Source organism: Momordica charantia (assembly GCF_013281855.1).
Source record: "Momordica charantia cultivar OHB3-1 chromosome 9 unlocalized genomic scaffold, Mcharantia_2.0 BLBB01000009.1, whole genome shotgun sequence".
Taxonomy (NCBI): domain Eukaryota; kingdom Viridiplantae; phylum Streptophyta; class Magnoliopsida; order Cucurbitales; family Cucurbitaceae; genus Momordica; species Momordica charantia.
In genome coordinates, this window is record NW_028275167.1 from 16,171,045 (window position 1) to 16,193,640 (window position 22,596).

The following is a 22,596-nucleotide window of genomic DNA, read 5'->3' on the forward strand; positions in this document are numbered from 1 at the left end:
AATAAAATTGTCCCGTGAGGTTGTCCACGGATGTTGTTGATTGATATTCTATGAAATTGATTTATTGTTGAATTGACCAGAGGTGGAACTTGATTTATTATATAATTGTTGCATAGGGGGTTGGCATCTTGCGTTTGGGGTTAAGTTTAAACTGTTGGGTAGTTAACGTGACCTAGAAGTGTGGGGGAAATTCTGGGTCGTTACAACTAGCATGTAAAAGATAGGTGTTATTGCCTTGAAGAAACACTTAAAAAACCACTAGTTAGTGGGAAAATCCAACTTTGATAAAACTAATTTTTATAAAAACGAAAATTGAAATATAAATTTTCTATTAAAACAAAAACCAAGCCAAATCAATATCTCATATTAATTGGTCTTTGACACCTAAGCTTGATTAATCACATTAATCAAATTACAACTCTTTTTCATGCTTTGAACTTATTTAAAACTAATTTAAATAAGTCATACTCTCCATAATAATTAAATGTCAATTAGATTATATATTATATCTCATATAAAATACAATATTCCCTTAAAAACCGAATTTGAACACTTCAAATTCTTGTTTCACCTAGTTCATCAATTTTATCCTTTATGAGCTAGCATGGAGACCCGTTGGACCTACAGATCATGGGCTCCAACGATTCGAGACTAACCGGTCAAACTCTTTAACTTAGTTAATCAACATTCGTTAACTAATAGGACTGTCCACTATAGCCTGTAGATGCACTCCCCTCACTATAGATATATTTGTGTCCATTCGATATAATCGTCATCGGTAAGTTGATCCTTCACAGGCCGTTCGTAACCTCAGATAGGTAAAAAAAAACCGTTTTACCCCTGAGTTACATCTTTTCTCCTTAAGTACCACTATCCCTCTAATGAACAATTGATTTAGGATCGAATCACTAAATCCAATTCCTCTCGGGCCAGTGAGAGGATGGGGCCCCTTGTTCAAGACCCCGATCAGCCCTTAAGGGAACAACCTCTCTACTACCCCTAAATCGGGTAGGAGTGAATTCCGTCTTGCTAATTCTATGTCCCCAGCTATCTACCCAGTCTTATCCCTGAAATGGGAGGCATATTGAGCAGCGCTGATGAGCCTACTCTCACCTATGCAGATCAATGGAGAATCCTGAATAAATAGGAGTTCATAGATGGCTCAGGATTTAGATCAAGTTATTTAGGTCATCGATAAACGAAATTAATCAGTGTTATCCGTAAACGGTGTTAATACGTAACAGTGATTATTTCAGGGTCAGTCTTACACAATCTCATTGTGTAGAACACCCCCGCTCACATGTTTCTACACGAGCGAATCAGGATCACTTCGTTTATGACACCTTACAACATTTGTAACAATCATAAAGCGGGCTGTATTTAATAGTATCTCTAGGAAATAGTACCCAACTTGATCCATGTACTATAGACTGTTTAGGCTATTTACTTGAACTTGATCCAGTTTATGTCTCCACATAAAGTCCAAGTACTCATTATAATAGCCAAGGGTTCGTAGTTTATTGGATTTATTAAAAAAATAAATTCACTTTCATTTAACAACATTTGTCTGAATAACCTCACATTAATGATCACTGTTTACAAACTACGAGTTTTAGGACAGAGTACCCAACAAAAAAGTGATTTTTTTTTCTCGAATATAATTTTTGATGTATTTTCTATAATTAAACATGTAGATTAAGTAATAGGTAAAAAGTAAACTATAACAAAATCACTATGTATGAGATTAGTTTGATTAGTATAAATGCTAAAAGTTATTGTAAAACAAATAAAAAAAATTATTACTTTATATATACATAATTTAATATTAGCTTCTTTTCGTTTTATTAGCTTGTTCAAATGAAAATATAATTAAATTATCTATACAAATATTAGAAGAAAGATAATGTGTATTAAGAAATAACAAAGAAAGATAATGAAAGTTAAAATATTTATTAAAATATTTTTACTAAAATTAAATTTATTTTCTTACAAATATTTTTAAGTAGAATAATATACAAAATATTAGCCAAAAATAAAATAAAAATAACTTGTTTTAAATGAAAAATTATTTCAAACATCACAATTTCTGACAAAAACATAAAAGAAGACAATATGAGTACCAGAGGCTCAAAACCTATGTTGTCCTATGGCTCCTCTTAACATTTTGACATGAAAGCCTGTTGGGTTTTTCGTGGGATAGGATAGTAACCTTCTGTAGCATCACAGCAGAATCTACGAAAATCAAGTCGTAGTCGGAGATCAATCACAAACAGAAAAATCTCACGATTCACAGTCTGAATTCTTCAAGTGGTGAAGAATTTGAGAACCTTAATGTCTCTGTGTTTCATGGGTATAAAATCCATCTCCTAGAATTCTCTCTGTTTTTCTCCAGGAATCATACACACCTCGTATCCCACACTCACATGGATGTAGTGTGAGAGAGAGGAGAGATTTCAGGGCTCCTCGATTTCAATTCCAAATTCAAATTCAAATTTGAATTTGATTTGTATTTTAATAAATCCTACGAAGCCAATAGGCCAAAAGCCTTGTGCCGATCAAAATTACCACAATGTATTATATATAAAAAAAATTTAGGAGGCATAGTCCCTTACTGAATCCGCCCCTACAGATAATCCTGTGTGTACTTTTTTACTTTACCAAATGGGTTTTTTGTCATTTTCCCTGCTATACATCTTTCACATAAAGGTAATTCAATTTTGTCAAATTGACTTAGTAAACCTTATCTAGCCAATCTAGTCATACGATGTTAAGTGAATTTCGTCGTATGTTAGGTGCATACAACACATCATGTAGAAGTAAATTGCATCATTCCGCATGTTTAACTTGCAAGAACCAATAGCTTTCATAGGCACTTGCACATTGTTACCTACATACGCCACTGTTGCGTCCTCACAACAATGATGGATACAAGTGCAAAAGTACACTATATTTGTCGATTGTAGTACGAACGAGGTCAAATCCACAGGAACTTGGAGTAATATTTTAGGTTATGTATGAGAATACCAATGGTGCAAGAAAATAATAAAATAAGAATGTACAAAAACAGTAATTGGAATAGCATAAACAAAAGAAGTAAATGACACCAACGGCGAACAAACATAAAAATGCTAGGAACAAGAAAAAGCTCTAGCATAGAAAAGTAGAAAAAAGGGTTAACATATGTGGAAAAAAGGGGAAAGATTTATTATGCTTTCACTACATTTCGACCTCGACTCTAGCCTGAAATCACTCACTATTGCTCAACTCGACATGTTTCCCTTCTGATACACCCAAACAAGGATACCCACAACTCCTGTTGCTAGATACCTAAGCATTAAAAACAAGTTATAAGCATGATTAGGGGACCACATCCTTGAGTATCCTCAAACCCACTAAAGAAAAATGGCTAATCACAAACAAAGCAGATCGACTAACTATATATCCTTCCGTATCACACAGAAGCTAGAAAACTAAACAAGGTGGCTAACAATGCTTAGTAAAAATAAGAAAATAAGCACAACTATATTAAATAGCAATTAATAATGACTAGAGTTTTGGTTGTTCAGTAGTTACAACATATAAACCTTCCCCAAAATGGGGTTTAGCTCATGAAGAAAAAAGAAAACACAATGGGCAAGAGGGAAGATACAACCCATTTCAAAAAAAGAGGTAAAGAAAACGCAGATGGAGACACCAGCACATAATGGTAGCAGTAGCAATCCTCTTGTTCGTTAGCTCTTCTTCCGAAAATGCTGGGGAGCTTTAGCATCTTATTGATGCACTCAAGATTAAACTCTTTTGATCTTTCTTCATCTCATTTCTAGACTTCCATTTTTCTGGGGTACCAGTCTACCTCCACATCGCGAACGATTGTGCTCCCCACTCTGTCAGGATCTAAGTTCGTTTAGAACTTGCAAACTAACTTCACTACCATAAGAATGGGGAGTTGCTGAGCGCCATCCTTCACAAACTGTGGCGTCTCCTTTAGTCTAAATGTCGGGTGTGTTGCTCTAAACTCGTAGTTTTTATTTATGTAAAAACAAATATATATTCAATAAAGTTTTATTCAATCAATTTATTGTTGAATTCATAGCATTGCATTGTCAAAAATCCAATAAACTAAACATCCAAGGTTGTTATCATGTAACCGGGACAATATATCTATTGGGTATATATTTGATATACTGGGTATATATTTGATATACTAGGTATATATTTGATATACCCCTGATATACAAGTGGATAATGTTCCGTGAATAACTTAAAGGGTCTATAGTATATGGATAAGGCTGGGTACCTTATCCTGACAACACTATGGATACGACCCATTCTGTAAATATTACAGACGACTCAATCCAGGTCGTTCGTGTATAGATATACGAGTGGAAGTATCCTATACAATGAGTTTGTATAAGACCAGACCGCGAAATAGCTAATCTTTAGATGTAACACCGTTAACTAACAGATTGCTATTTCTTAGGATGACCAGACAAATCATTCTCAATTTTGAGTGAGTTATGGACTCCTGCTCGTGAGGGCTCGTCCTTTGATATGTATGGGTGAGAGTGACCCGAGTCGCCGACTCAATATTCCTACCATTTTGGGGACGGGAGCGACTGGGGAGCTGGAAGCATAACTTCACAAAATGGAATTCACTCCTCCCCGACTTTAGGGAGTAGATGAGTGTTCTCTTAAATGTTGACTCCTGGACTTGAACAAGAGGTCCCACCCTCTCACTGGCCCGAGAGGAACGTCCGGTTATTGGTCGGACCATAACCGAGTTGTTCACTAGAGGAGCAGTGGTATTTAAGTAGTAAGATGTAGCTCAAGGGTAAAACGGCAATTTGACCCAGCTTGAGTTACGAGCACTCGTAAAGGATTGACTTGCCATTAATGGGTCGTATATTTGTGGACACGAAAATATTCTACAGTGAGAAGAGTGCAGCTGTGGGTCTTTAGTGGAGTGACTCGTAGTTAACCAATGTTGATTAACTCGGTCAATGAGTTTGACCGATTAATCTCACATCGTTGGAGCTTCTGATTTGTAGGTCCATTAGATCCCCTTGCTAGCTTATAACGCGTAAAACGAGGATCAAGAATTACGAAATAATTTGAAGTGTTGAAATTATAGAAGGGAATGTATATAATGTATATTGATACATTATATATAAATATGTATTAATTTTGAATCTTTATCCAAAATTATTTATTATTATGAGAGAAAATATGAGAGAATGTATAAAATTATTTATCCAAAATTTTGGATAAAGATTCAAAATGAATTATGAGAGAAATTATTTGAATGAGATCCAAATAAAAATTAATATGGATAAGATTCATATTAAAACTATAGGTTAAAATTAATGTGCACAAGATGTACATTACAACTATAGGTTATATAAGAGAAATGCTATAGAATATGATTCTATTTTTGCAATAAATAATTAAGTGTTAATTATTTATTTGATTTATATATATATATATATATTAATTGTTAATTTGATTAATAATTAATAATTATTTATTAATTAATATGATTAAATAAATAAATAAATATATTAATTATTATTATTTATTAATAATATTAATATAATTATAATTAATAACTCCCTTGCAAAAATGCAGGGGAGTGGGGAGTTAAGTGACGTGGGGTAACTCCCCACGTCACAAGTTTTTGTTCTGTTGAAGAAAACATAGAACAAGAAAACAATACTCTTAAGCATTCCTCTAAATAGAAAAGAAACTCTCTCAATGGTGTCATGCGCCTACTCAAACTCGTTGCTGAAGTGCTCACTCTCCGAGAGTTGAACCTCCAGGGCTCTTTTTATATTAGGTTTGTGCTTGATACGTGGCACGGTGATGGAGTAGGATTTTATGGTTTCGCTTAAGCACAAGGAAAAAAGGAGCTAGGGGAATTTAAGAGTAGTGGAGGGTTTTGGCGTTGAGGGGAGTTGAATAAGGAGAAAATGGGGGGGAGGGGGGAGGATATGGAGAACGTGGGTTATGACACACGTGGGTCAAATAGGGATGAATCCCTCCCACAATTTTTTTTTTTCATTTTGAAAATTCTCTCCAATAATCATTAATGTGCAAATCCCTTCAAATTCGTTTATCCTTCCCATAATCAAAATGATTACTCACCTTTCTCTCCCCAAATTAATTTATGCCGTTTCTCCCATAATGAGGCCCTGCATGCATGCCACGCTCTTTTCTTAAGCTTTAAAGCCTTCACCTGCCCTATCTCTTATCTCTTCACCTATGTCACCTGTTGGGACTTTCGTTACCTTAAAAAAGAATAGAGACTCATGCAAGCGCACACAGTCACAAGTAATACTCAGAAGTAATCCAAGGTCGAATCCTTAGGGACTTCTTGCTTTTCAAAATCAAGTAATACCGTAAAATGATTCAAATATGCAATTGTGATTTAGGAAGAAAAATGTGATGAAATGTTGTTGTTTGGGGTTTTAACTATGAAACAATGTAATAAAGCTCAACATCTTTGCTTTCTACCTTAGTTTTGATGTAAAACATGGAAAATACACGATGTTGGGAAAATGCACCTGGCTCGATCCTAACTTTTCTTCGGAAACTGAGTTCTACTCTTTCATTACCGCTTTTAGTTTCTGTAGAGGCTAGGGTAACTTACAATCATATGTTTATGTGTGATTATATTCCTAGAGAATAATTATCAACTCACATGCATTATGGGTCAGTGGGTCTATGTCTAGGACCATAATTTATACGCTTATGTCTAAGTTACATCCCATATTGGTTTCCTATTATTTTACCTAACTCACCCTTCTCAAGGTTGGGGCTTTAGTGTATAAATCAAGTTCCCCACTGGCCATGGAAAAAATACGAGAAGTTTTTAGAAACCAACCCAAAAAAGTGTCAGGCGCAATTCTAGGTAAATCCTGAGCGTGTTGAAAATCAAATCATTTTGACTAAGGCATTCCACAAAGAGATTGATAACTAATTTAGAACATTTTTAAAGGAAAGAAAATGCACGAAAACATAAAGGAAGTATTTTTCATTGAATTAAAATGACTAAACAAGCCGTACAATGAGTTCTAGCTTTACCCTCTTCTCTCTCGAGCGTGAGGGGAGTGTAAACTCACTAAAGAACGTAAGAAGAACAAAATAAATGTAGAATAAAAGATAGAACTTGAATTAAAAGCGATAAGGGAAGAAAAAAATATGAAAATACAAGGAAATAACAACTAAAACTTGAATCTAAAGCCTAAGAATGAGTTCTACAACGAAGGGGAAAGTAAATGAAGTTGAAAACAAGCTTGGAAGGGATGATTTGCAAGTGGAAGATTGACTTTCTTATATAGGCCCTTGGAGTTATTGAACTTCCTATCTTTTTAGGTGGAAATGAGTTCAGATACACCTAACCACTCCCACTTGACTTAGACTCACGATTATACTTTGATTCAAACACATGGGAAATGTCCACATTGCACCTCATTAATCAAAACACATGTTTTGGCAAAATTGTCCTCCAAAATTGCATCAGGGGCAATTCCTGCAAAACATAAAACTATTATTTTCTTCCAACTTTGACCGCGTTTTTCTCATAATTTTCCTAAAGTACCATAGTCTGACTTTTGTACAGAAATGTTCTATGCATGTTCTACTTTAAGAATATGTAATTCTTTTTGGGAAATAATGATGGGAAAGGGGTAAAAAACATGGTCATGGCCTACTGACACATGTTTCTATAGTAAAAAGTCAACCCTAACATCACACATCCTATCAAAGCTGCCTCCCACTTTCTTTTGCAAACTGCTTGGCTAGACTGATTTAAATTTCCCCTAAAAAAGAGATTTAAAATTAAACTATAGTTAAGCAAAATATACAGAAACAAGAAAACGAAGGAAAGACACAAAAGTCAATGCTGGAGCAATACAATGATTTGACAAAGCATCCTATTCCATTTATTCATTCTTGCATTATGGTAATTCACTACGAACTGGTGAGCTCCAGCATCTCTCACCAGTTGCTCTTCATAATAGTGCTTCAGCCTCTGACCATTAACAATGAATTTTCTTCCTGAATCAGCCTCTTGTACTATGATAGCTCTATGGGAAACACATGTGATACCAAAAATGGTCTAGACCATCTAGGTTAGAGCTTCCTTGGAAAGAGTTTCAATCGTGAATTATACAAGATGACTTGTTGTCCCTTTTTGAAATGCCTAGGTTGGATTTTTGCGTCATGCCATCGCTTGGTCTTACCTGAACTCATCAAGCTCCAGCATTTGTAAGTGATGTAAATCCTCTGTTGCAGCATAGTCTAGGTTTAGCTTCTTTAAGGCCTAGAATGCCTTATGCTTTAGCTTCACCAGAAGATGACAGGTTTCCAAACACCAACTTATAAGGAAAGGTTCCCAACAAGGTTTTAACTGTTGTACGGTAGGCCCATAGAGCATCGTCAAGTTTCATTGCCCAATCTCTATTGTTGGTACTGACTACCTTCACAAGGATACTATTTATATCCGTATTTGATATATTAGCTTGACCATTCGATTGAGGGTGATATACTTGTTGGGTGTGTTGCCTTAAACTCGTAGATTGTATTTATGTAAAAAGAAATTTATGTTCAATAAAGTTATGATTTGATATTCAATCAATTTGTTGTTGAACTTATAGCATTGCATTATCCAAATCCAATAAACTAAACATCCAGGGTTTTTATCATGTAACCGGGACATATATATACCGGGTATATAATTGATATACCATCGACATACAAGTGGATAATGTCTCAGGAATAATCTAAAGGGTCTATAGTATATGGATAAGGCTGGGTACCTTACCTTGGAAACATTATGGATACAACCCACTTTGTAAATGTTACAGACGACCCGATCCAGGTCATTCGTGTGGAGACATGCGAGTGGGGGTATCCTATACAACAAGTTTGTATAAGACCAGACCGTGAAATAACCAATCTTTAGATGTAACACCATTGACTAACAGATTACTATTTCATAGGATGATCAGACAACTCATTCTCAATCCTGAGTGAGTCATGGACTCCTGCCCGTGAAGGCTCGTCCATTGATCTGTATGGATGAGAGTGGCCCGAGTCGCCGATTCAATATTCCTACCATTTTGGGGATGAGACCAAGTGGAGAGCTGGGATCATAACTTCACAAGATGAAATTCACTCCTCCCGACTTTAGGGGAGTAGATGAGTGTTCTCTCAAATGCTGACTCCGGGACTTAAACAAGGGGCCACACCCTCTCACTAGCCTGAGAGGGACTTCCGGTTATTGGTCGGACCATAATTGGGTTGTTCATTAGAGGAGCAGTGGTATTTAAGGAGTAAGATGTAACTAAGGGGTAAAACGGTAATTTGACCCAATTTGAGTTACAGGCACTCGTGAAGGATTGACTTGTCGTTAATGGTCGTATATCCATGGATACTAAAAACATTATGCAGTGAGAAGAGTGCATTTGCGGGTTTTTAGTGGAGCGATCCAAAGTTAACGAATGTTGATTTACTCTCGATTAATCTCGTATCGTTGAAGCTTATGATCTGCAAGTCTATTAGGTCCCCTTGCTAGCTCACAACGGGTAAAATGAGGATCTAGTTTCTTGGAAGAATTTGAAATTTTCAAATTGCTCAAGGAATTATATGTATTGATACATTATAATATATGGTTATTTCTAAATTGAAAGTATATATTATGAGAGTAATTATTTGAATGAGATTCAAATAAAATTCAATATGAATAGGATTCATATTAAAACTATAGGTTAAAAATAATGTGCATACGATTTACATTACAACTATAGGTTATACGAGAGAATTGCTTTAGAATATGATTCTATTTTGGGAATAAATAATTAAGTGTTAATTATTTAATTAATATATATATATATATATTTATATAATTAATTATTAATTAGATTAATAATTAATTAATAAATTAATAAGATTAATTAACTTTATATATATTATTTATTACTTATTAATTTTAATATATTTAATATTAATTAATATGAATTAATATTAATATTAAACACTCCCCGGTTTGTTATAACTCCTCACGTCATATTGGTTTTCGCAGAATGGTTTTGCATAAAACAAAACTTAAGAAGAAAAAACCTCTTCCTGTAATTTTCTATTCTAAAGATCTCTCTCTAACCCAATTTCCAAGTTCGTTTCTCCCACAAGCAGATTCTCGTACCTAGAGAACAGTTGAGAAGATCGGTGGTGGTGTTCGTTTGTGATTTCTTGAAGAAAGGTTTCTCAAAAGTAAGTTTACCTTCCCCTGTATTTTCCTTAAGTTTACCTTCCCCTGTATTTTCCTTCAATATGATGTATTTGTATCCTTAAAATTCAAGAACACGTTCCTTACTTCCGCTGCGGGATTAACATCCTTTCAATGCTGTGGAGACTTTATGCATGATGTTGTATTTCACCAGTAATGATGCTACAAATTTGTTGATGAAGTGGGGTGTATTGTTAGGGTTGACTTTTTACTGTAGAAACATGTTTCGGTAGCCCTGTTTGACCACTTTTTTGACCCATTTCCGATTATTATTTGCCAAAAAGGACCACATATTTTTAAAGTAGAACATACATAGATTATTTCTGCATAAAAGTCAAACTATGGCACTTTAGGAAAAATATGAGATAAATGCGGTCAAAGTTGGAAGAAAATAACAGAATTCTGTTTTTTGCAGAATTGCGCCTGGCGCATTTTTGGAGGGCAATTTGTCAAAACACACGTTTTGATTAATGATTGGCAAGGATGACATTTCCCACATGTTTAAAACCGTGAGTCCAAGTCCAAGTGAGGTGGTTAGGTGAATCTCAACCCGTTTCCACTTAAAATGGAGGGGAGTTTCAACCAACCTATGGTGCTATAAAAGGAAGCCATCCATCCCTCAGCAAATCATCCATTCCAAGCTTCATTTCATCTTCTCTTAGTTGCTCTCTAGTTGTAGAACACGTTTTTAGGGTTTATGTTCATGTTCTAGTTGTTCATTTCTTCGTTTTTCACGCTTTTACCTTTCGTAATGCTTTTAATTCAAGTTCTTACTTCCGTTCTTTGTTCATTCTGTTATCTTAAAGTTCTTTAGTGAGTTTCAACTCCCCTCACGCTCGAGAGAGAAGAGGGTCAAGCTAGAACTCCTTGTACGGCTTATTTATTCATTTAAATTCAATGAAAAATACTTTCTTTATGTTTTCGTGCATTTACTTTCATTTAATTATGTTCTAAATTAGTTATCAACCTCGTTGTGGAATGCCTTAGTCAAATGATTTGATTTTCAACACGCTCGGGATTTTGGCCAGATTGCGCTTGACACTTTTTTGGGTTGGTTTCTAAAAACTTATCTTTACGTCTTTTTCCATTTGGTCAGTGGGAACTTAATTTATACACCAAAGCCCAACCTTGGGAAATGTGAGTTAGGTAAAAGAATAGGAAACCAATATGGGATGTGACTTAGGAATAAGCGCATAAAACATGGTCCTAGGCATAGACCCTCTGACCCATAATACAAATGAGTTGGTAGATATTCTCTAGGATTGTAATCACACATAGGAATATGATTGTAGGTTACCCTAGCCTCTGCAGCAACCAAAAGCGGTAGTGAAAGTATAGAACTCAAATCCCAAGAAAAGTCAGAAATTGCACTTGGTGCATTTTCCCAACATAGTGTGTTTTCCATGTTTTGCATCAAAACTAAGGTAGGAGACAAGGAGGTTGAGTTTCATTAAATTGCTTGTTAGTTAAAACCCCAAACAACAACATTTCACCACTATTTTCTTCCTAAATCACAATTGCATATTTGAACCATTTCACTGCATTACTTGATTTTGAAAAGCAACAAGTCCTTGAGGATTCGACCTTGGATTACTTCCGAGTATTACTTGTGACTGTGTGCGCTTGCACGAGTCTCTAATCTTTTTAAAGATAGAGAAAATTCTAACAAGTGTTTGGCGCCGTTTCCGGGGACTTAAGTTTTCAAATCATATTTTTTTCAAGTGAATTATTTCATTGTGTGATTGTTGCATACCTCTATCATTGGACTTAATTGTTATATCTAACCTTTAAAGGAGTTGTATATGAGCACAGGGTCTGGTTGGTTGACCTTTGATCCAGAGATTGAAAGAACCCTTAAGAGGAGAAGGCGTGAGCAGAGGTTGAGAGAAGAGAAAGAAAGTAAAAAAGAGAAAAAAGTTGAAGAAGAAGAGACCATCGAGATGAATAGAAATCCACAAGATCCTCCCCCGCCACAAAATCCATCTGTGAATGGAGATATGGCAGGTGAAGGAGCAGCAAACCGAGCAGGATAAATTCCTAATCTAATCCTTCTAGCAGATAATTGAGATGTAGCCATGCGGAATTATGTCACTCATGCGTTCCACAACCTAAATTCAGGGATAAATAATCCTTTACCCCAAGCCGCACAGTTCGAGCTCAAGCCAGTCATGTTCCAGATGTTACAGACGATGGGCCAGTTCGGAGGATTGATTAACGAAGATCCTTACTCCCATCTCAAATCCTTTATTGAAATAGCTAATGCATTTCAGCTTCTTGGTGTCTCTAAGGATTCACTAAGATTAAAAATGTTTCCTTTTTCTCTCAGGGATGGTGCAAGGACTTGGCTAAACGAGTTAGAACCAAATTCTATCAACACATGGGCGGAATTGACGGAGAAATTTTTGGCAAAGTACCACACTTTGACCAGGAATGCAGACCTTCGAGAGAACATTGTGTCTTTTAGACAGAAGGAGAACGAAGCAGTTCAAGAAGCTTGGGAGCGTTTTAAGGAGTTACTTAGAAGATGCCCGAGCCATGGATTGCCCGCATGTGCGCAGATTGGACAATTATATAGAGGATTGGATCGTTCATCAAGGATGATGTTGAACACTGCAGCCAATGGTTCGTTGTTAGAGAAGTCGATAAATGAGATCGTTATTATCTTGAATAAGATGATAGACATTAATGACCAAGGCGAAATAGAAATGTCATTACCAAAGAAGCAAGTATCAGCTGGAATCTTTGAGTTAGATACAGTAGCTTCAATGCAAGCCCAAATGGCGGCTATGAACCAGATGTTAAAGCAGTTGACAATGAAGAAGGAAACCAAAACCATCACTTCAGCGATACCTAAACCCTCTCCTATTTTACAAATTTCAGATATATCTTGTGTCTATTGTGGTGATAACCACTTGTAGGAGAACTGTCCAGCTAATCCAGCGTCTATTTTCTATGTATGTCAAGGTGCCCAGTAGAATTTCAACCCGCATTCAAACACTTACAACCCTGGATGGAGGCACCATCCAAACTTTTCATGGAGTAACCAAGGAGTAGCTAGTAGCAGTGCACAAGCACCTGCTCAACAATACAAGCAAAACTACACTTCTCCTGGTTTTCCAACTCAACCGGCGTCGCAGCCTCAACAGTATAATCAGTAAAGAGGTCAAAATACTACTCAGCAAAGTGGTAGCAACGCAAGTTTGGAGGCCATGATGAAAGAGTTCATGACAAGAACTGACGCTGCAATAAGAAACTTAGAGATGCAAGTGGGGCAGATTGCAAATGACCAGAAATCTAGACCCCAAGGTACATTGCCTGGACACACAGAAAACCCGAAGCGAGATCGTGAGGGAAAGGAGCACTATAAGGCTGTTATCACGAGAAGCGGATTAAGTTATGATGGACCCTCACTTCCAGACGAAGGAACTAAAGCAGTTACACCTGTTCTTGCATCCACCTCCAATCCACAACAAGAAGAGAAAGCAGAACCTGTAAGTTAAGAAGAAAAAGGTAAGAAGGCAGATAAAGGTAAGCAAATAGTGCCCAACACTACTCCACAGGTAGGTAATATTAAGATTCCTCCACCTTTCCCCCAAAGGCTAGTTAAAAAGAATCAGGACAGTCATTTTAAGAAGTTTTTTGAGATTCTAAAACAGTTGCATATCAATATACCTCTCATAGATGCTTTAGAAAAAATTCCTAACTACACTAAGTTTTTAAAAGACATCAGATCTAGGCGTAAAAAGTAGTGGTGCACACTGGTCTCTGGAAAACAGACCCGACCGACCAAAATCGACCAAAATAAGTCGGTTCGGTCGGTTTTGGCTGTGCTTCGGTCGGTTTCAGTTTTAGAGTTTAAAAATTAATCGGTCGGTCGGTTGATAGTTCCAAAAGAAGAAAAGCCGACCGACCGACCGACTTTTACATCAATCCATTTACCATCAATTTAATCCAACGGCTATATTTAATTTTATCTTACATCCCAATGCAATTCTCTTTCTACGTGCCAGCATTCAAAGTGGTTTTAATATAAAAACAGCTACTGCACATGGTTTTCTCGAAACAACAACAATTTATTATTCCTTTCTCCTCTCTCATCTTCGTTTCCCCTATCATTTAATTTTGTTAATTATTGTTTCTCTCTCTCATTTCTTCGTCATTCATCCTTCTCCCTTCACTTTCTCAACTTTCTTCTTCCATTCTTCTCCATTTTTTCTTCTTTCATCTCTCTCTCCCTTCACTTCCTCAACTTCCTTCTTCATTCTTCTCGATTTTATTCTTTTTTCTTCCTTTTTCTTTCTCTATTTTCGTTACCATTTCAAAGCTGTTTTTTTGCCGTTTCTCCTTCCTTTTCTCTCATTCCTACCCTCTAACTCTTCTTCTTTTTCATCGGTGAAGCCTTTCAAAAAAATTTCTCACTCCACAGCGGCAACAATGGTATTTTTTTTTCGAACAGAGGTCCGAGGAGACACGATGATATCTTCAACGAAAACCGACTAAACAGACCGACCGAAACCGACAATAATCGGTCGGTTTATCCAAAGGGAAAAGAATGAAAATGCACCGACCGATCGACAATCTAAAGGCCGACGGTCAGTATCAGTTTTGGCCCAAAATCGACACCGATCGACCGATGTACACCCCTAGTAAGAAGTTAGGCGAGCATGAGACAGTAGCCTTGTAACGACCCAGAATTTTCCGCACACCTCTGGGTCACATTAACTACCCAACTAATCAAATTTAACCCCGGCTACATCCTGCCAACTTTCTATGCACATAAACTTATAAAAAATCAAGTTCCACTCCTCATCAAATTAACGATAAACCAATCTCATGGAATAACATTCAACAACATTCGTGAAACACCTCACGAGGCAAGTTTATTATTCAATCTATATGAATCTAAACAAAAGGAATAAAACTCAAATAGGCACCTAACCCGAAGCAAGATAACAACAAGGAAAAATCTCTCAATTATTCAAATGCAAATAAGCCGTTTATTGGCCACAACATAAGGCCCTAACCAATGAATTAAACTAAACAGGAAAACTAAGCAGCCTATGGTCCTTGCTCGTCAGGTCTCCTCCGTCCCATCACCATGGTCACCCACGAGTCCTTCACCTGAAACAATCATTGTAGAGGGGGGGTGAGTATATAAAATATACTCCGTAACTAGCCCTCATCAAGCACACACAAACATCATGCTCATAACCATAAAGGAAACATACATCGTCATGCTCTATCAATACAGTATGCGAACAACCATAGACATGCTCTACTAATACATTATACATTCATCCATAAACATGCTCTACAAGACCCGATGCTAACCACAATCATATAAAAACCATTGCCGTCCACCTGGCTCCCTAACACCTCACATACAACTATGTTCACCTCAGTTATTCGAGCTCTTCGAAACCATTCTTTTGGTAGTGTCGGCCCCTGACCATTTTTACCCAGAGCCCGACACTAGTGCATCGACCCTCGACCATTTATACCCGAGGCCTCGATGTCTTACAATCTATTGGCCTTTGACCATTTATACCCAAGGCCCCAATAGTTCTCCTTTCGAAAGACTCCTCGCATCGACCCCCGACCATTTATACCCGAGGCCTCGACACTCATCTTTATCCAATATTGGCGTATCGACCCCCGACCATTTATACCCGAGGCCTCGATACCCAATTAGTGACGTATCAGTCCCCGACCATTTATACCCGAGGCCCTGACACTCACGCATTCACTTCATAATTTGCAAAACTCCACATATCGTTTCTAACCTCCAACCAAGATTCCAGTACTAACCCCTTAATAACACCAACCACCACAACGCCCATCAACAACACCACCACTAGTATGATTTCAATGCATATCACAACTCCCCAACACATTTCAGCATGCTTCCACAACATAAACATTATTCTAATAGCAAAACAATAAACCAAACATGCTTTCACAACATACCAAATTTTAACAACAGCGCCGCAGTGAGTTTAGTCATAACGGAGCATAGTCAACAAATTTCAAACGATTGGAGCCCAACACAATTCATCCAAACACTTAATATCCAACGTCCATATTCAATAAACACTGCTAGATATAATAAAAACTCATGAGACACGCCAAACACTTCATACGAATTCAGACAATGTACATTTCCAAAATAAATTCACTTTAACGAACATTCACTACAATCATACGTCATTCTACAATAGATCTATGCAGTTCAACAATGCAAAATTCACACTATTAACACCGACGGACATTCAACACTAACCATGCATACAAAACTACATAAACAAGAGTAACACTGCACAACCACGTATCAGAACAAATATTAAGCATCATAGACAGTACATCGGCAACCAAATAACATACACTAACGCACGCACCCGCCCCTGTGCTACTTACACACAACCGCGCCCTTAAATGTTGCGCCGACTCCACACCTAAGCACACCGAAACAGAAAATACAGCACATTAAACAACCTATTTGGCCTCCGAAATTCAACTCTAAAAGGATTCGAATGACACATTACCACCAAACCGACTTCGTATGGATGTGGGTCACCTAGATCTAGCTTGCCAAGGTGTGGGTAGCCTAAATCGAGCTTCGAACGGATGTGGGTCGCCGCCAAACGTCCTAAACGCTGCTGTAACGTACAAATCCCGCCGCTGGAGTCGCTGTCCGTCGGATCGAAGTAGCCGACCGCGGCCGGTTCGCCGCTGTACACCCGTCCACCGTGCGCCGCCGCAGATCTGGGTCGCCGCCGTGTGCCGCCGCGGAGAGGAGCTGCGCTGGTCAGTTGCCGACGCCGGGGAAACGCGCCGCCGCTGCTGCAGGTGCCGGAACTTTGAGGCGCGCCGCCTGCTGCTGCTATTTGGTCGCCGGCCGCCGGGCGTGGTCCTTCGTCCGACGCTGCTACAAGTCGACGTCCCGGTCGTAGTGGTTAGCAGCACCGGTGCTGCGTCGAGCGTCGGAGGGGCTGCCGAAAAACGAAGGGAGGGGCAGCGGGAATTGGAAAACGAAGAAGAACGAGAGGGGGGGGGGGCTAGGGAGAAGAAGAAGAAGAAAAGAGAAAAGAAGGAATGAGCTAGGGTTTTGTTTTTGTTTTCTTTCTTTTTCCCTTTGTTTTAAAAACAAAATAACCCAAAGGAGGTCCAATAAATCCAAGCCCAAAGATAAGAAATCTACCCCCCTCCTAAACAAGACCCACCACACAAGATCCGGTAAATATTAATTTAATTGGATTTTAGAGCCCGATAAATATAAATAAATTCAATTAACGTTCACTTTGAAAATTAAAAGAAAAATCTCCCAATTCGAGACTAACTAACCTGAGGGACTCGGGGCGTTACAGGCTTCCCTCCTTCAAAAACTTTCGTCCCCGAAAGTTGACTGTTCTAATAGTTCCGGGTATCTCGCCTTGATATCGTCCTCCCGCTCCCAAGTAGCTTCTTCCACTTGGTGGTTCCTCCACAAAACCTTAACCAAGCGAATCGTCCGGTTCCTCAATAACTTGGTTTCTCTTGCCAAAATTCTGACGGGTATCTCCTCGTAGCACAAGGACTCATCCAGTTGTAATGGTTCAGGGTCCAAGACGTGCGAAGGGTCATGAATGTACTTCCTCAACATAGACACATGAAACACATTGTGCACTGTTGCCAACGATGGTGGCAAGGCCAACCTATACGCGACCGGCCCGATACGTTCCAAAATTTCAAAAGGCCCAATGAACCTTGCGCTGAGCTTGCCCTTCTTCCCAAAACGCAAAATCCCCTTTACGGGTGCCATACGAAGAAACACCCGTTCACCTACCACAAATTCGAGCTCTCTACGCCTGACGTCTGCATAACTTTTTTGACGGCTCTGTGCGACTTGCATCCTTCCCCTGATCTTTTGAATGGCACTGTTAGTCGCCTGCACCAAATCCGGTCCCAAGAGAACTCTTTCTCCGACTTCGTCCCAATTAACCGAAGATCGACACTCCTTCCCATACAGTGCCTCGTATGGGGCCATCCCAATCGTGGCCTGAAAACTGTTATTATAAGCGAACTCTATCAGGTAGAGATACCTGTCCCAACTACCACCAAAGTCTAACATGCAAGCTCTGAGCATGTCCTCTAAAACCTGGTTCACGCGCTCCGTCTGACCATCGGTTTGGGGGTGAAACGCCGTGCTAAAGTCCAACTTAGTGCCCAGGGACTTGTGTAGACTCCGCCAAAAAGTCGAGGTGAAACGCGAGTCTCGATCGGACACTATGGATACCGGTATACCATGTAGCCTGACAATTTCTTGCAAATACAGTTTCGCCCATTTTTCTACTGTATACGTGGCCTTACCGGGAATAAAGTGAGCAGACTTGGTGAAATGATCTACAACTACCCAAATCACAGTGAATCCCTTCACCGTCCTTGGTAGTCCTGTAATGAAGTCCATAGCCACATCGTCCCACTTCCAGACTGGTATGCTCAAAGGTTGCAGCAATCCAGCAGGTCTCTGTCTTGAAGCCTTTACCTGTTGGCAAGTCAAACACTTGCTAACAAACTGAGCTATTTCCCTCTTCATGTTATGCCACCAGCAATGTTTCTTGAGGTCTTGGTACATTTTGGTACTTCCTGGATGGACCGAGTAGGGAGTATTGTGTGCCTCTCCCAATAAGTCCTTCCTCAAAGAATAATCTTTTGGCACACACAACCTTCCGCGAAAAAGTAAAGCTGCCTCACCTGAGAGAGTGAAATCCCCATGGCCCACCATACTAAAGCCTTTGGCCAAGCTAGGGTCTTCCTTTTGGGCAACAATGATCCGCTGCCTCAGACTGGGTTCCAACGAGAGTCGAGCCAACCGTGCGGAGACATCATCCACCGTCAGCTCTACCTCCAAGCTTTCCAACTCGCTGTGCATTGGACTGCAGATCGCAACCAGAGATGCCACACTTGCCGCCCTTCTACTAAGAGCATCAGCCACCACTTTTGCTTGACCCGAATGGTAACTGATCTCACAGTCATAGTCCTTCACTAACTCTAACCACCGCCCCTGTCTCAAATTAAGCTCCTTCTGAGTGAAAAGGTACTTCAAACTCTGATGATCCGTGAAGACCTGAATTCTCTCTCCGTAAAGGTAGTGCCTCCACAACTTTAAGGCGAAGACCACTGCTGCTAATTCTAAATCATGAGTGAGATAGTTAAGCTCATGCGCCTTCAGTTGTCGAGAAGCATAAGCTATAACTTTCCCATGTTGCATCAGCACACATCCCAAGCCCCTTCGCGAGGCGTCGCCGTAAACCACCAAACCTCCCGTCCCATCGGGGACAGTTAATACCGGTGCAGACACCAAACGCTTCTTCAGTTCTTGGAAAGCCTCCTCACACTCGCTGCTCCAAGTGAAGGTAGCATTCTTACGAGTCAACTGCGTCAACCGTGCCGCTACCCGAGAGAAATTCTGGATGAACTTTCTGTAATAACCAGCCAAGCCGAGGAAACTACGAATCTCTGTAACTGAACTAGGTCTTGGCCAATGGCTAACAGCTTCTACCTTGGCGGGGTCTACTGCAATACCTTCTCTGGTGACTATGTGTCCTAGGAAAGCCACTTGGTCCAGCCAGAACTCACACTTTGAAAACTTTGCATACAACTTATTTCCTCGTAGTGTAGTCAAAACCTGCCTGAGATGTTCTTCGTGGCACTGCTCAGTCTTGGAGTATATCAGGATGTCGTCGATGAACACGATGACAAAAGAATCTAAATACTCCTTAAAGACCCGATTCATTAGATCCATAAAGGCTGCCGGAGCATTTGTGAGTCCAAAAGACATCACGACAAACTCATAGTGCCCATACCTTGTTCTGAACGTCGTCTTCGAGATGTCGACCTCCTTTAACCTTAACTGGTGGTACCCCGAACGCAAGTTTATCTTTGAGAACACCTTCGCCCCCTGAAGCTGATAAAAAAGGTCATCAGTGCGTGGTAGGGGATACTTATTCTTAACCGTAACTTTGTTTAGTTCCCTGTAATCTATACAAAGTCGCATAGAGCCGTCCTTTTTCTTAACAAAGAGCACGGGCGCACCCCAAGGGGATACGCTTGGGCGGATGAAACCCTTGTCGAGTAGTTCTTCCAACTGTAGCTTCAGCTTTTTCAACTCTGCCGGAGCGATTCGATAGGGTGCTTTCGAGATGGGAGCCGTCCCTGGTAGCAACTCTATACAAAAGTCCACTTCGCGGGACGGAGGCAAGCCGGGGAGGTCCTCAGGGAACACGTCAGAGAACTCATTGACCACACGTGGTCCGCACAACCTTCCTTGTATCCACAATGCTAGCCAAATAGGCCCAGACACCACGCTGGAGCAGATGGCTGGCCTTCAATGCCGACACCACCCTCGGGACCCCGGCCTTGACTCCTTTAAAGGTAAAGTTTTGTCCGGAGGGCAAGCGAAAGCTAACTTCCTTCTTCGAGCAATCAATGTTAGCCCGGTTGGCAGCTAACCAATCCATGCCTAGTATCACATCGAAATCTTGCATATCCAGTTGAATTAACTTCACCTCCACGGTCTGACTATCGAAAGAGAGCTGGCCTCCTTTCATCACTTGACTAGTGACCAACACAGATCCTGACGGAGTGGATACCGACAGCAAAAAGCCTAACGATTCTAGCTCTAGGTCCGCATGCCGAACAAAACTAGAAGCAATGAAAGAATGACTAGACCCCGAGTCAAATAAAGCGTAAGCAGGCATACTGAGTACTAAAACAGTCCCTGCAAAAGTAACACGCATGCAATAAAACACAAGCATATACACACAGCTCAAGACTCGCAAAGAGAAGGTACCTGTGACTACCGCCTCGGCATGTTCAACATCCCCCCTGGTCAGAGCGAAGACGCGCGCTCTATGGGTTCCACCTTGAGTTGCCGCCGTCGCAGGGATCATCTGGCCTAAAGCTTGGGTATTCGAGCCAGTCATCGGACACTCCCTTGCAAAATGACTTTCCTTCTAACACCTGTAACATATTCTCTTTCCCGCCCAACACGGCCCAGCATGGCTCCTCTTACAAGAGGGGCACACCGGAGAAACAGTCTGCCTTTGCACAAGCTGCTGGTGTCCCCTCAAGGGTTGATTGGAGGAGAACGATGCAAATTTCCTCTTGACCCCCGAGCTGGAGCCCATCACTTGTTAAGACTGAGGTTCCTCGAGACATTTGTCCATAACCAACGCACACCTGAATGCTGCTGCATAAGTAGTTGGTTCCTTGAGAACAAGTAGCCCCTTGATCTCCCTACGCAAACCGTCAATGAACTTGTCAATCTTTAATTGTTCAGTAGGAATATATTGCATTCCAAAACGGGACAGCTCAGTGAACTTCCTCTCGTATTGGGCCACAGTTAAGACGGAGAAACTCTGCCCTTTTTTCGTTCCTGACAGTCACGGGGAAATAGTACTCATAGAGTAGGTCCTTAAACCTCGCCCATGTGACGGGTGCGTTGGCGTGATCCTCCGCTGCCGCCACCGACTCCCACCAGTTTACTGCTTCTCCCCGAAGCATAAACACTACTCCTCGGACCTTGAATTCGTCGGAGCATCCCAAATACACATAAAGGGCTTCCAACTCCCTGACCCACTCCTCAGCCGCAGTAGGCCTCTCACTCACCCCGTTGAAAACGGGTGGTCCGAAGCGTTTGAAATCCTTGATGAACTGGACCTCCTCCTGTTGAATCTGTGCCCGGCGAGGCTGCTGCGCCTGAGCCCCACCGGCTCCATTCGCATTATCCAGCAATACTTGCAATGCCTCAGCTAGTAACGCCACCTGGGGATTCACCTAGGGAACTCCTATCTAGTATCAGTCAATAATAATATCTCAATCATAAGCAATGTAAGACATTCATGATCAAACATCCAGAACTCGGAAACGTACCTGGTGATGACGAGGAGACTGACGAGGACCGTACACTAACGACCTAGATTCTAAGACAGTCTACAGGAACAACTCCGCTCTGATACCAATTGTAACGACCTAGAATTTTCCGCACACCTCTGGGTCACATTAACTACCCAACTAATCAAATTTAACCCCGGCTACATCCTGCCAACTTTCTATGCACATAAACTTATAAAAAAATCAAGTTCCACTCCTCATCAAATTAACGATAAACCAATCTCATGGAATAACATTCAACAACATTCGTGAAACACCTCACGAGGCAAGTTTATTATTCAATCTATATGAATCTAAACAAAAGGAATAAAACTCAAATAGGCACCTAACCCGAAGCAAGACTAACAACAAGGAAAAATCTCTCAATTATTCAAATGCAA

At 39.9% G+C, this 22,596-nt stretch overlaps 1 protein-coding gene and 1 non-coding gene across 2 annotated transcripts; both read right to left on the reverse strand.

Moving 5' to 3' along the window:
* Window positions 1-12,720: 12,720 nt before the first annotated feature.
* On the reverse strand, window positions 12,721-12,827 carry LOC148209082 (small nucleolar RNA R71). The gene has a single exon (XR_015787476.1). It is a non-coding gene; the product is annotated as a small nucleolar RNA R71 (small nucleolar RNA).
* Window positions 12,828-17,660: 4,833 nt separating this feature from the next.
* Window positions 17,661-18,239, reverse strand: LOC148209083 (uncharacterized). Its single transcript, XM_088117413.1, has one exon. It carries the CDS (start codon window positions 18,171-18,173, stop codon window positions 17,661-17,663), a length of 513 nt encoding a protein of 170 aa, XP_087973539.1. The 5' UTR covers window positions 18,174-18,239.
* Between the last annotated feature and the right edge of the window lie 4,357 nt (window positions 18,240-22,596).

What these genes read in the sequence shown, in the direction of transcription:
- LOC148209083 (XM_088117413.1), bottom strand. Translation starts at nt 18,173, where the DNA reads ATGCAAGTCGCACAGAGCCGTCAAAAAAGTTATGCAGACGTCAGGCGT.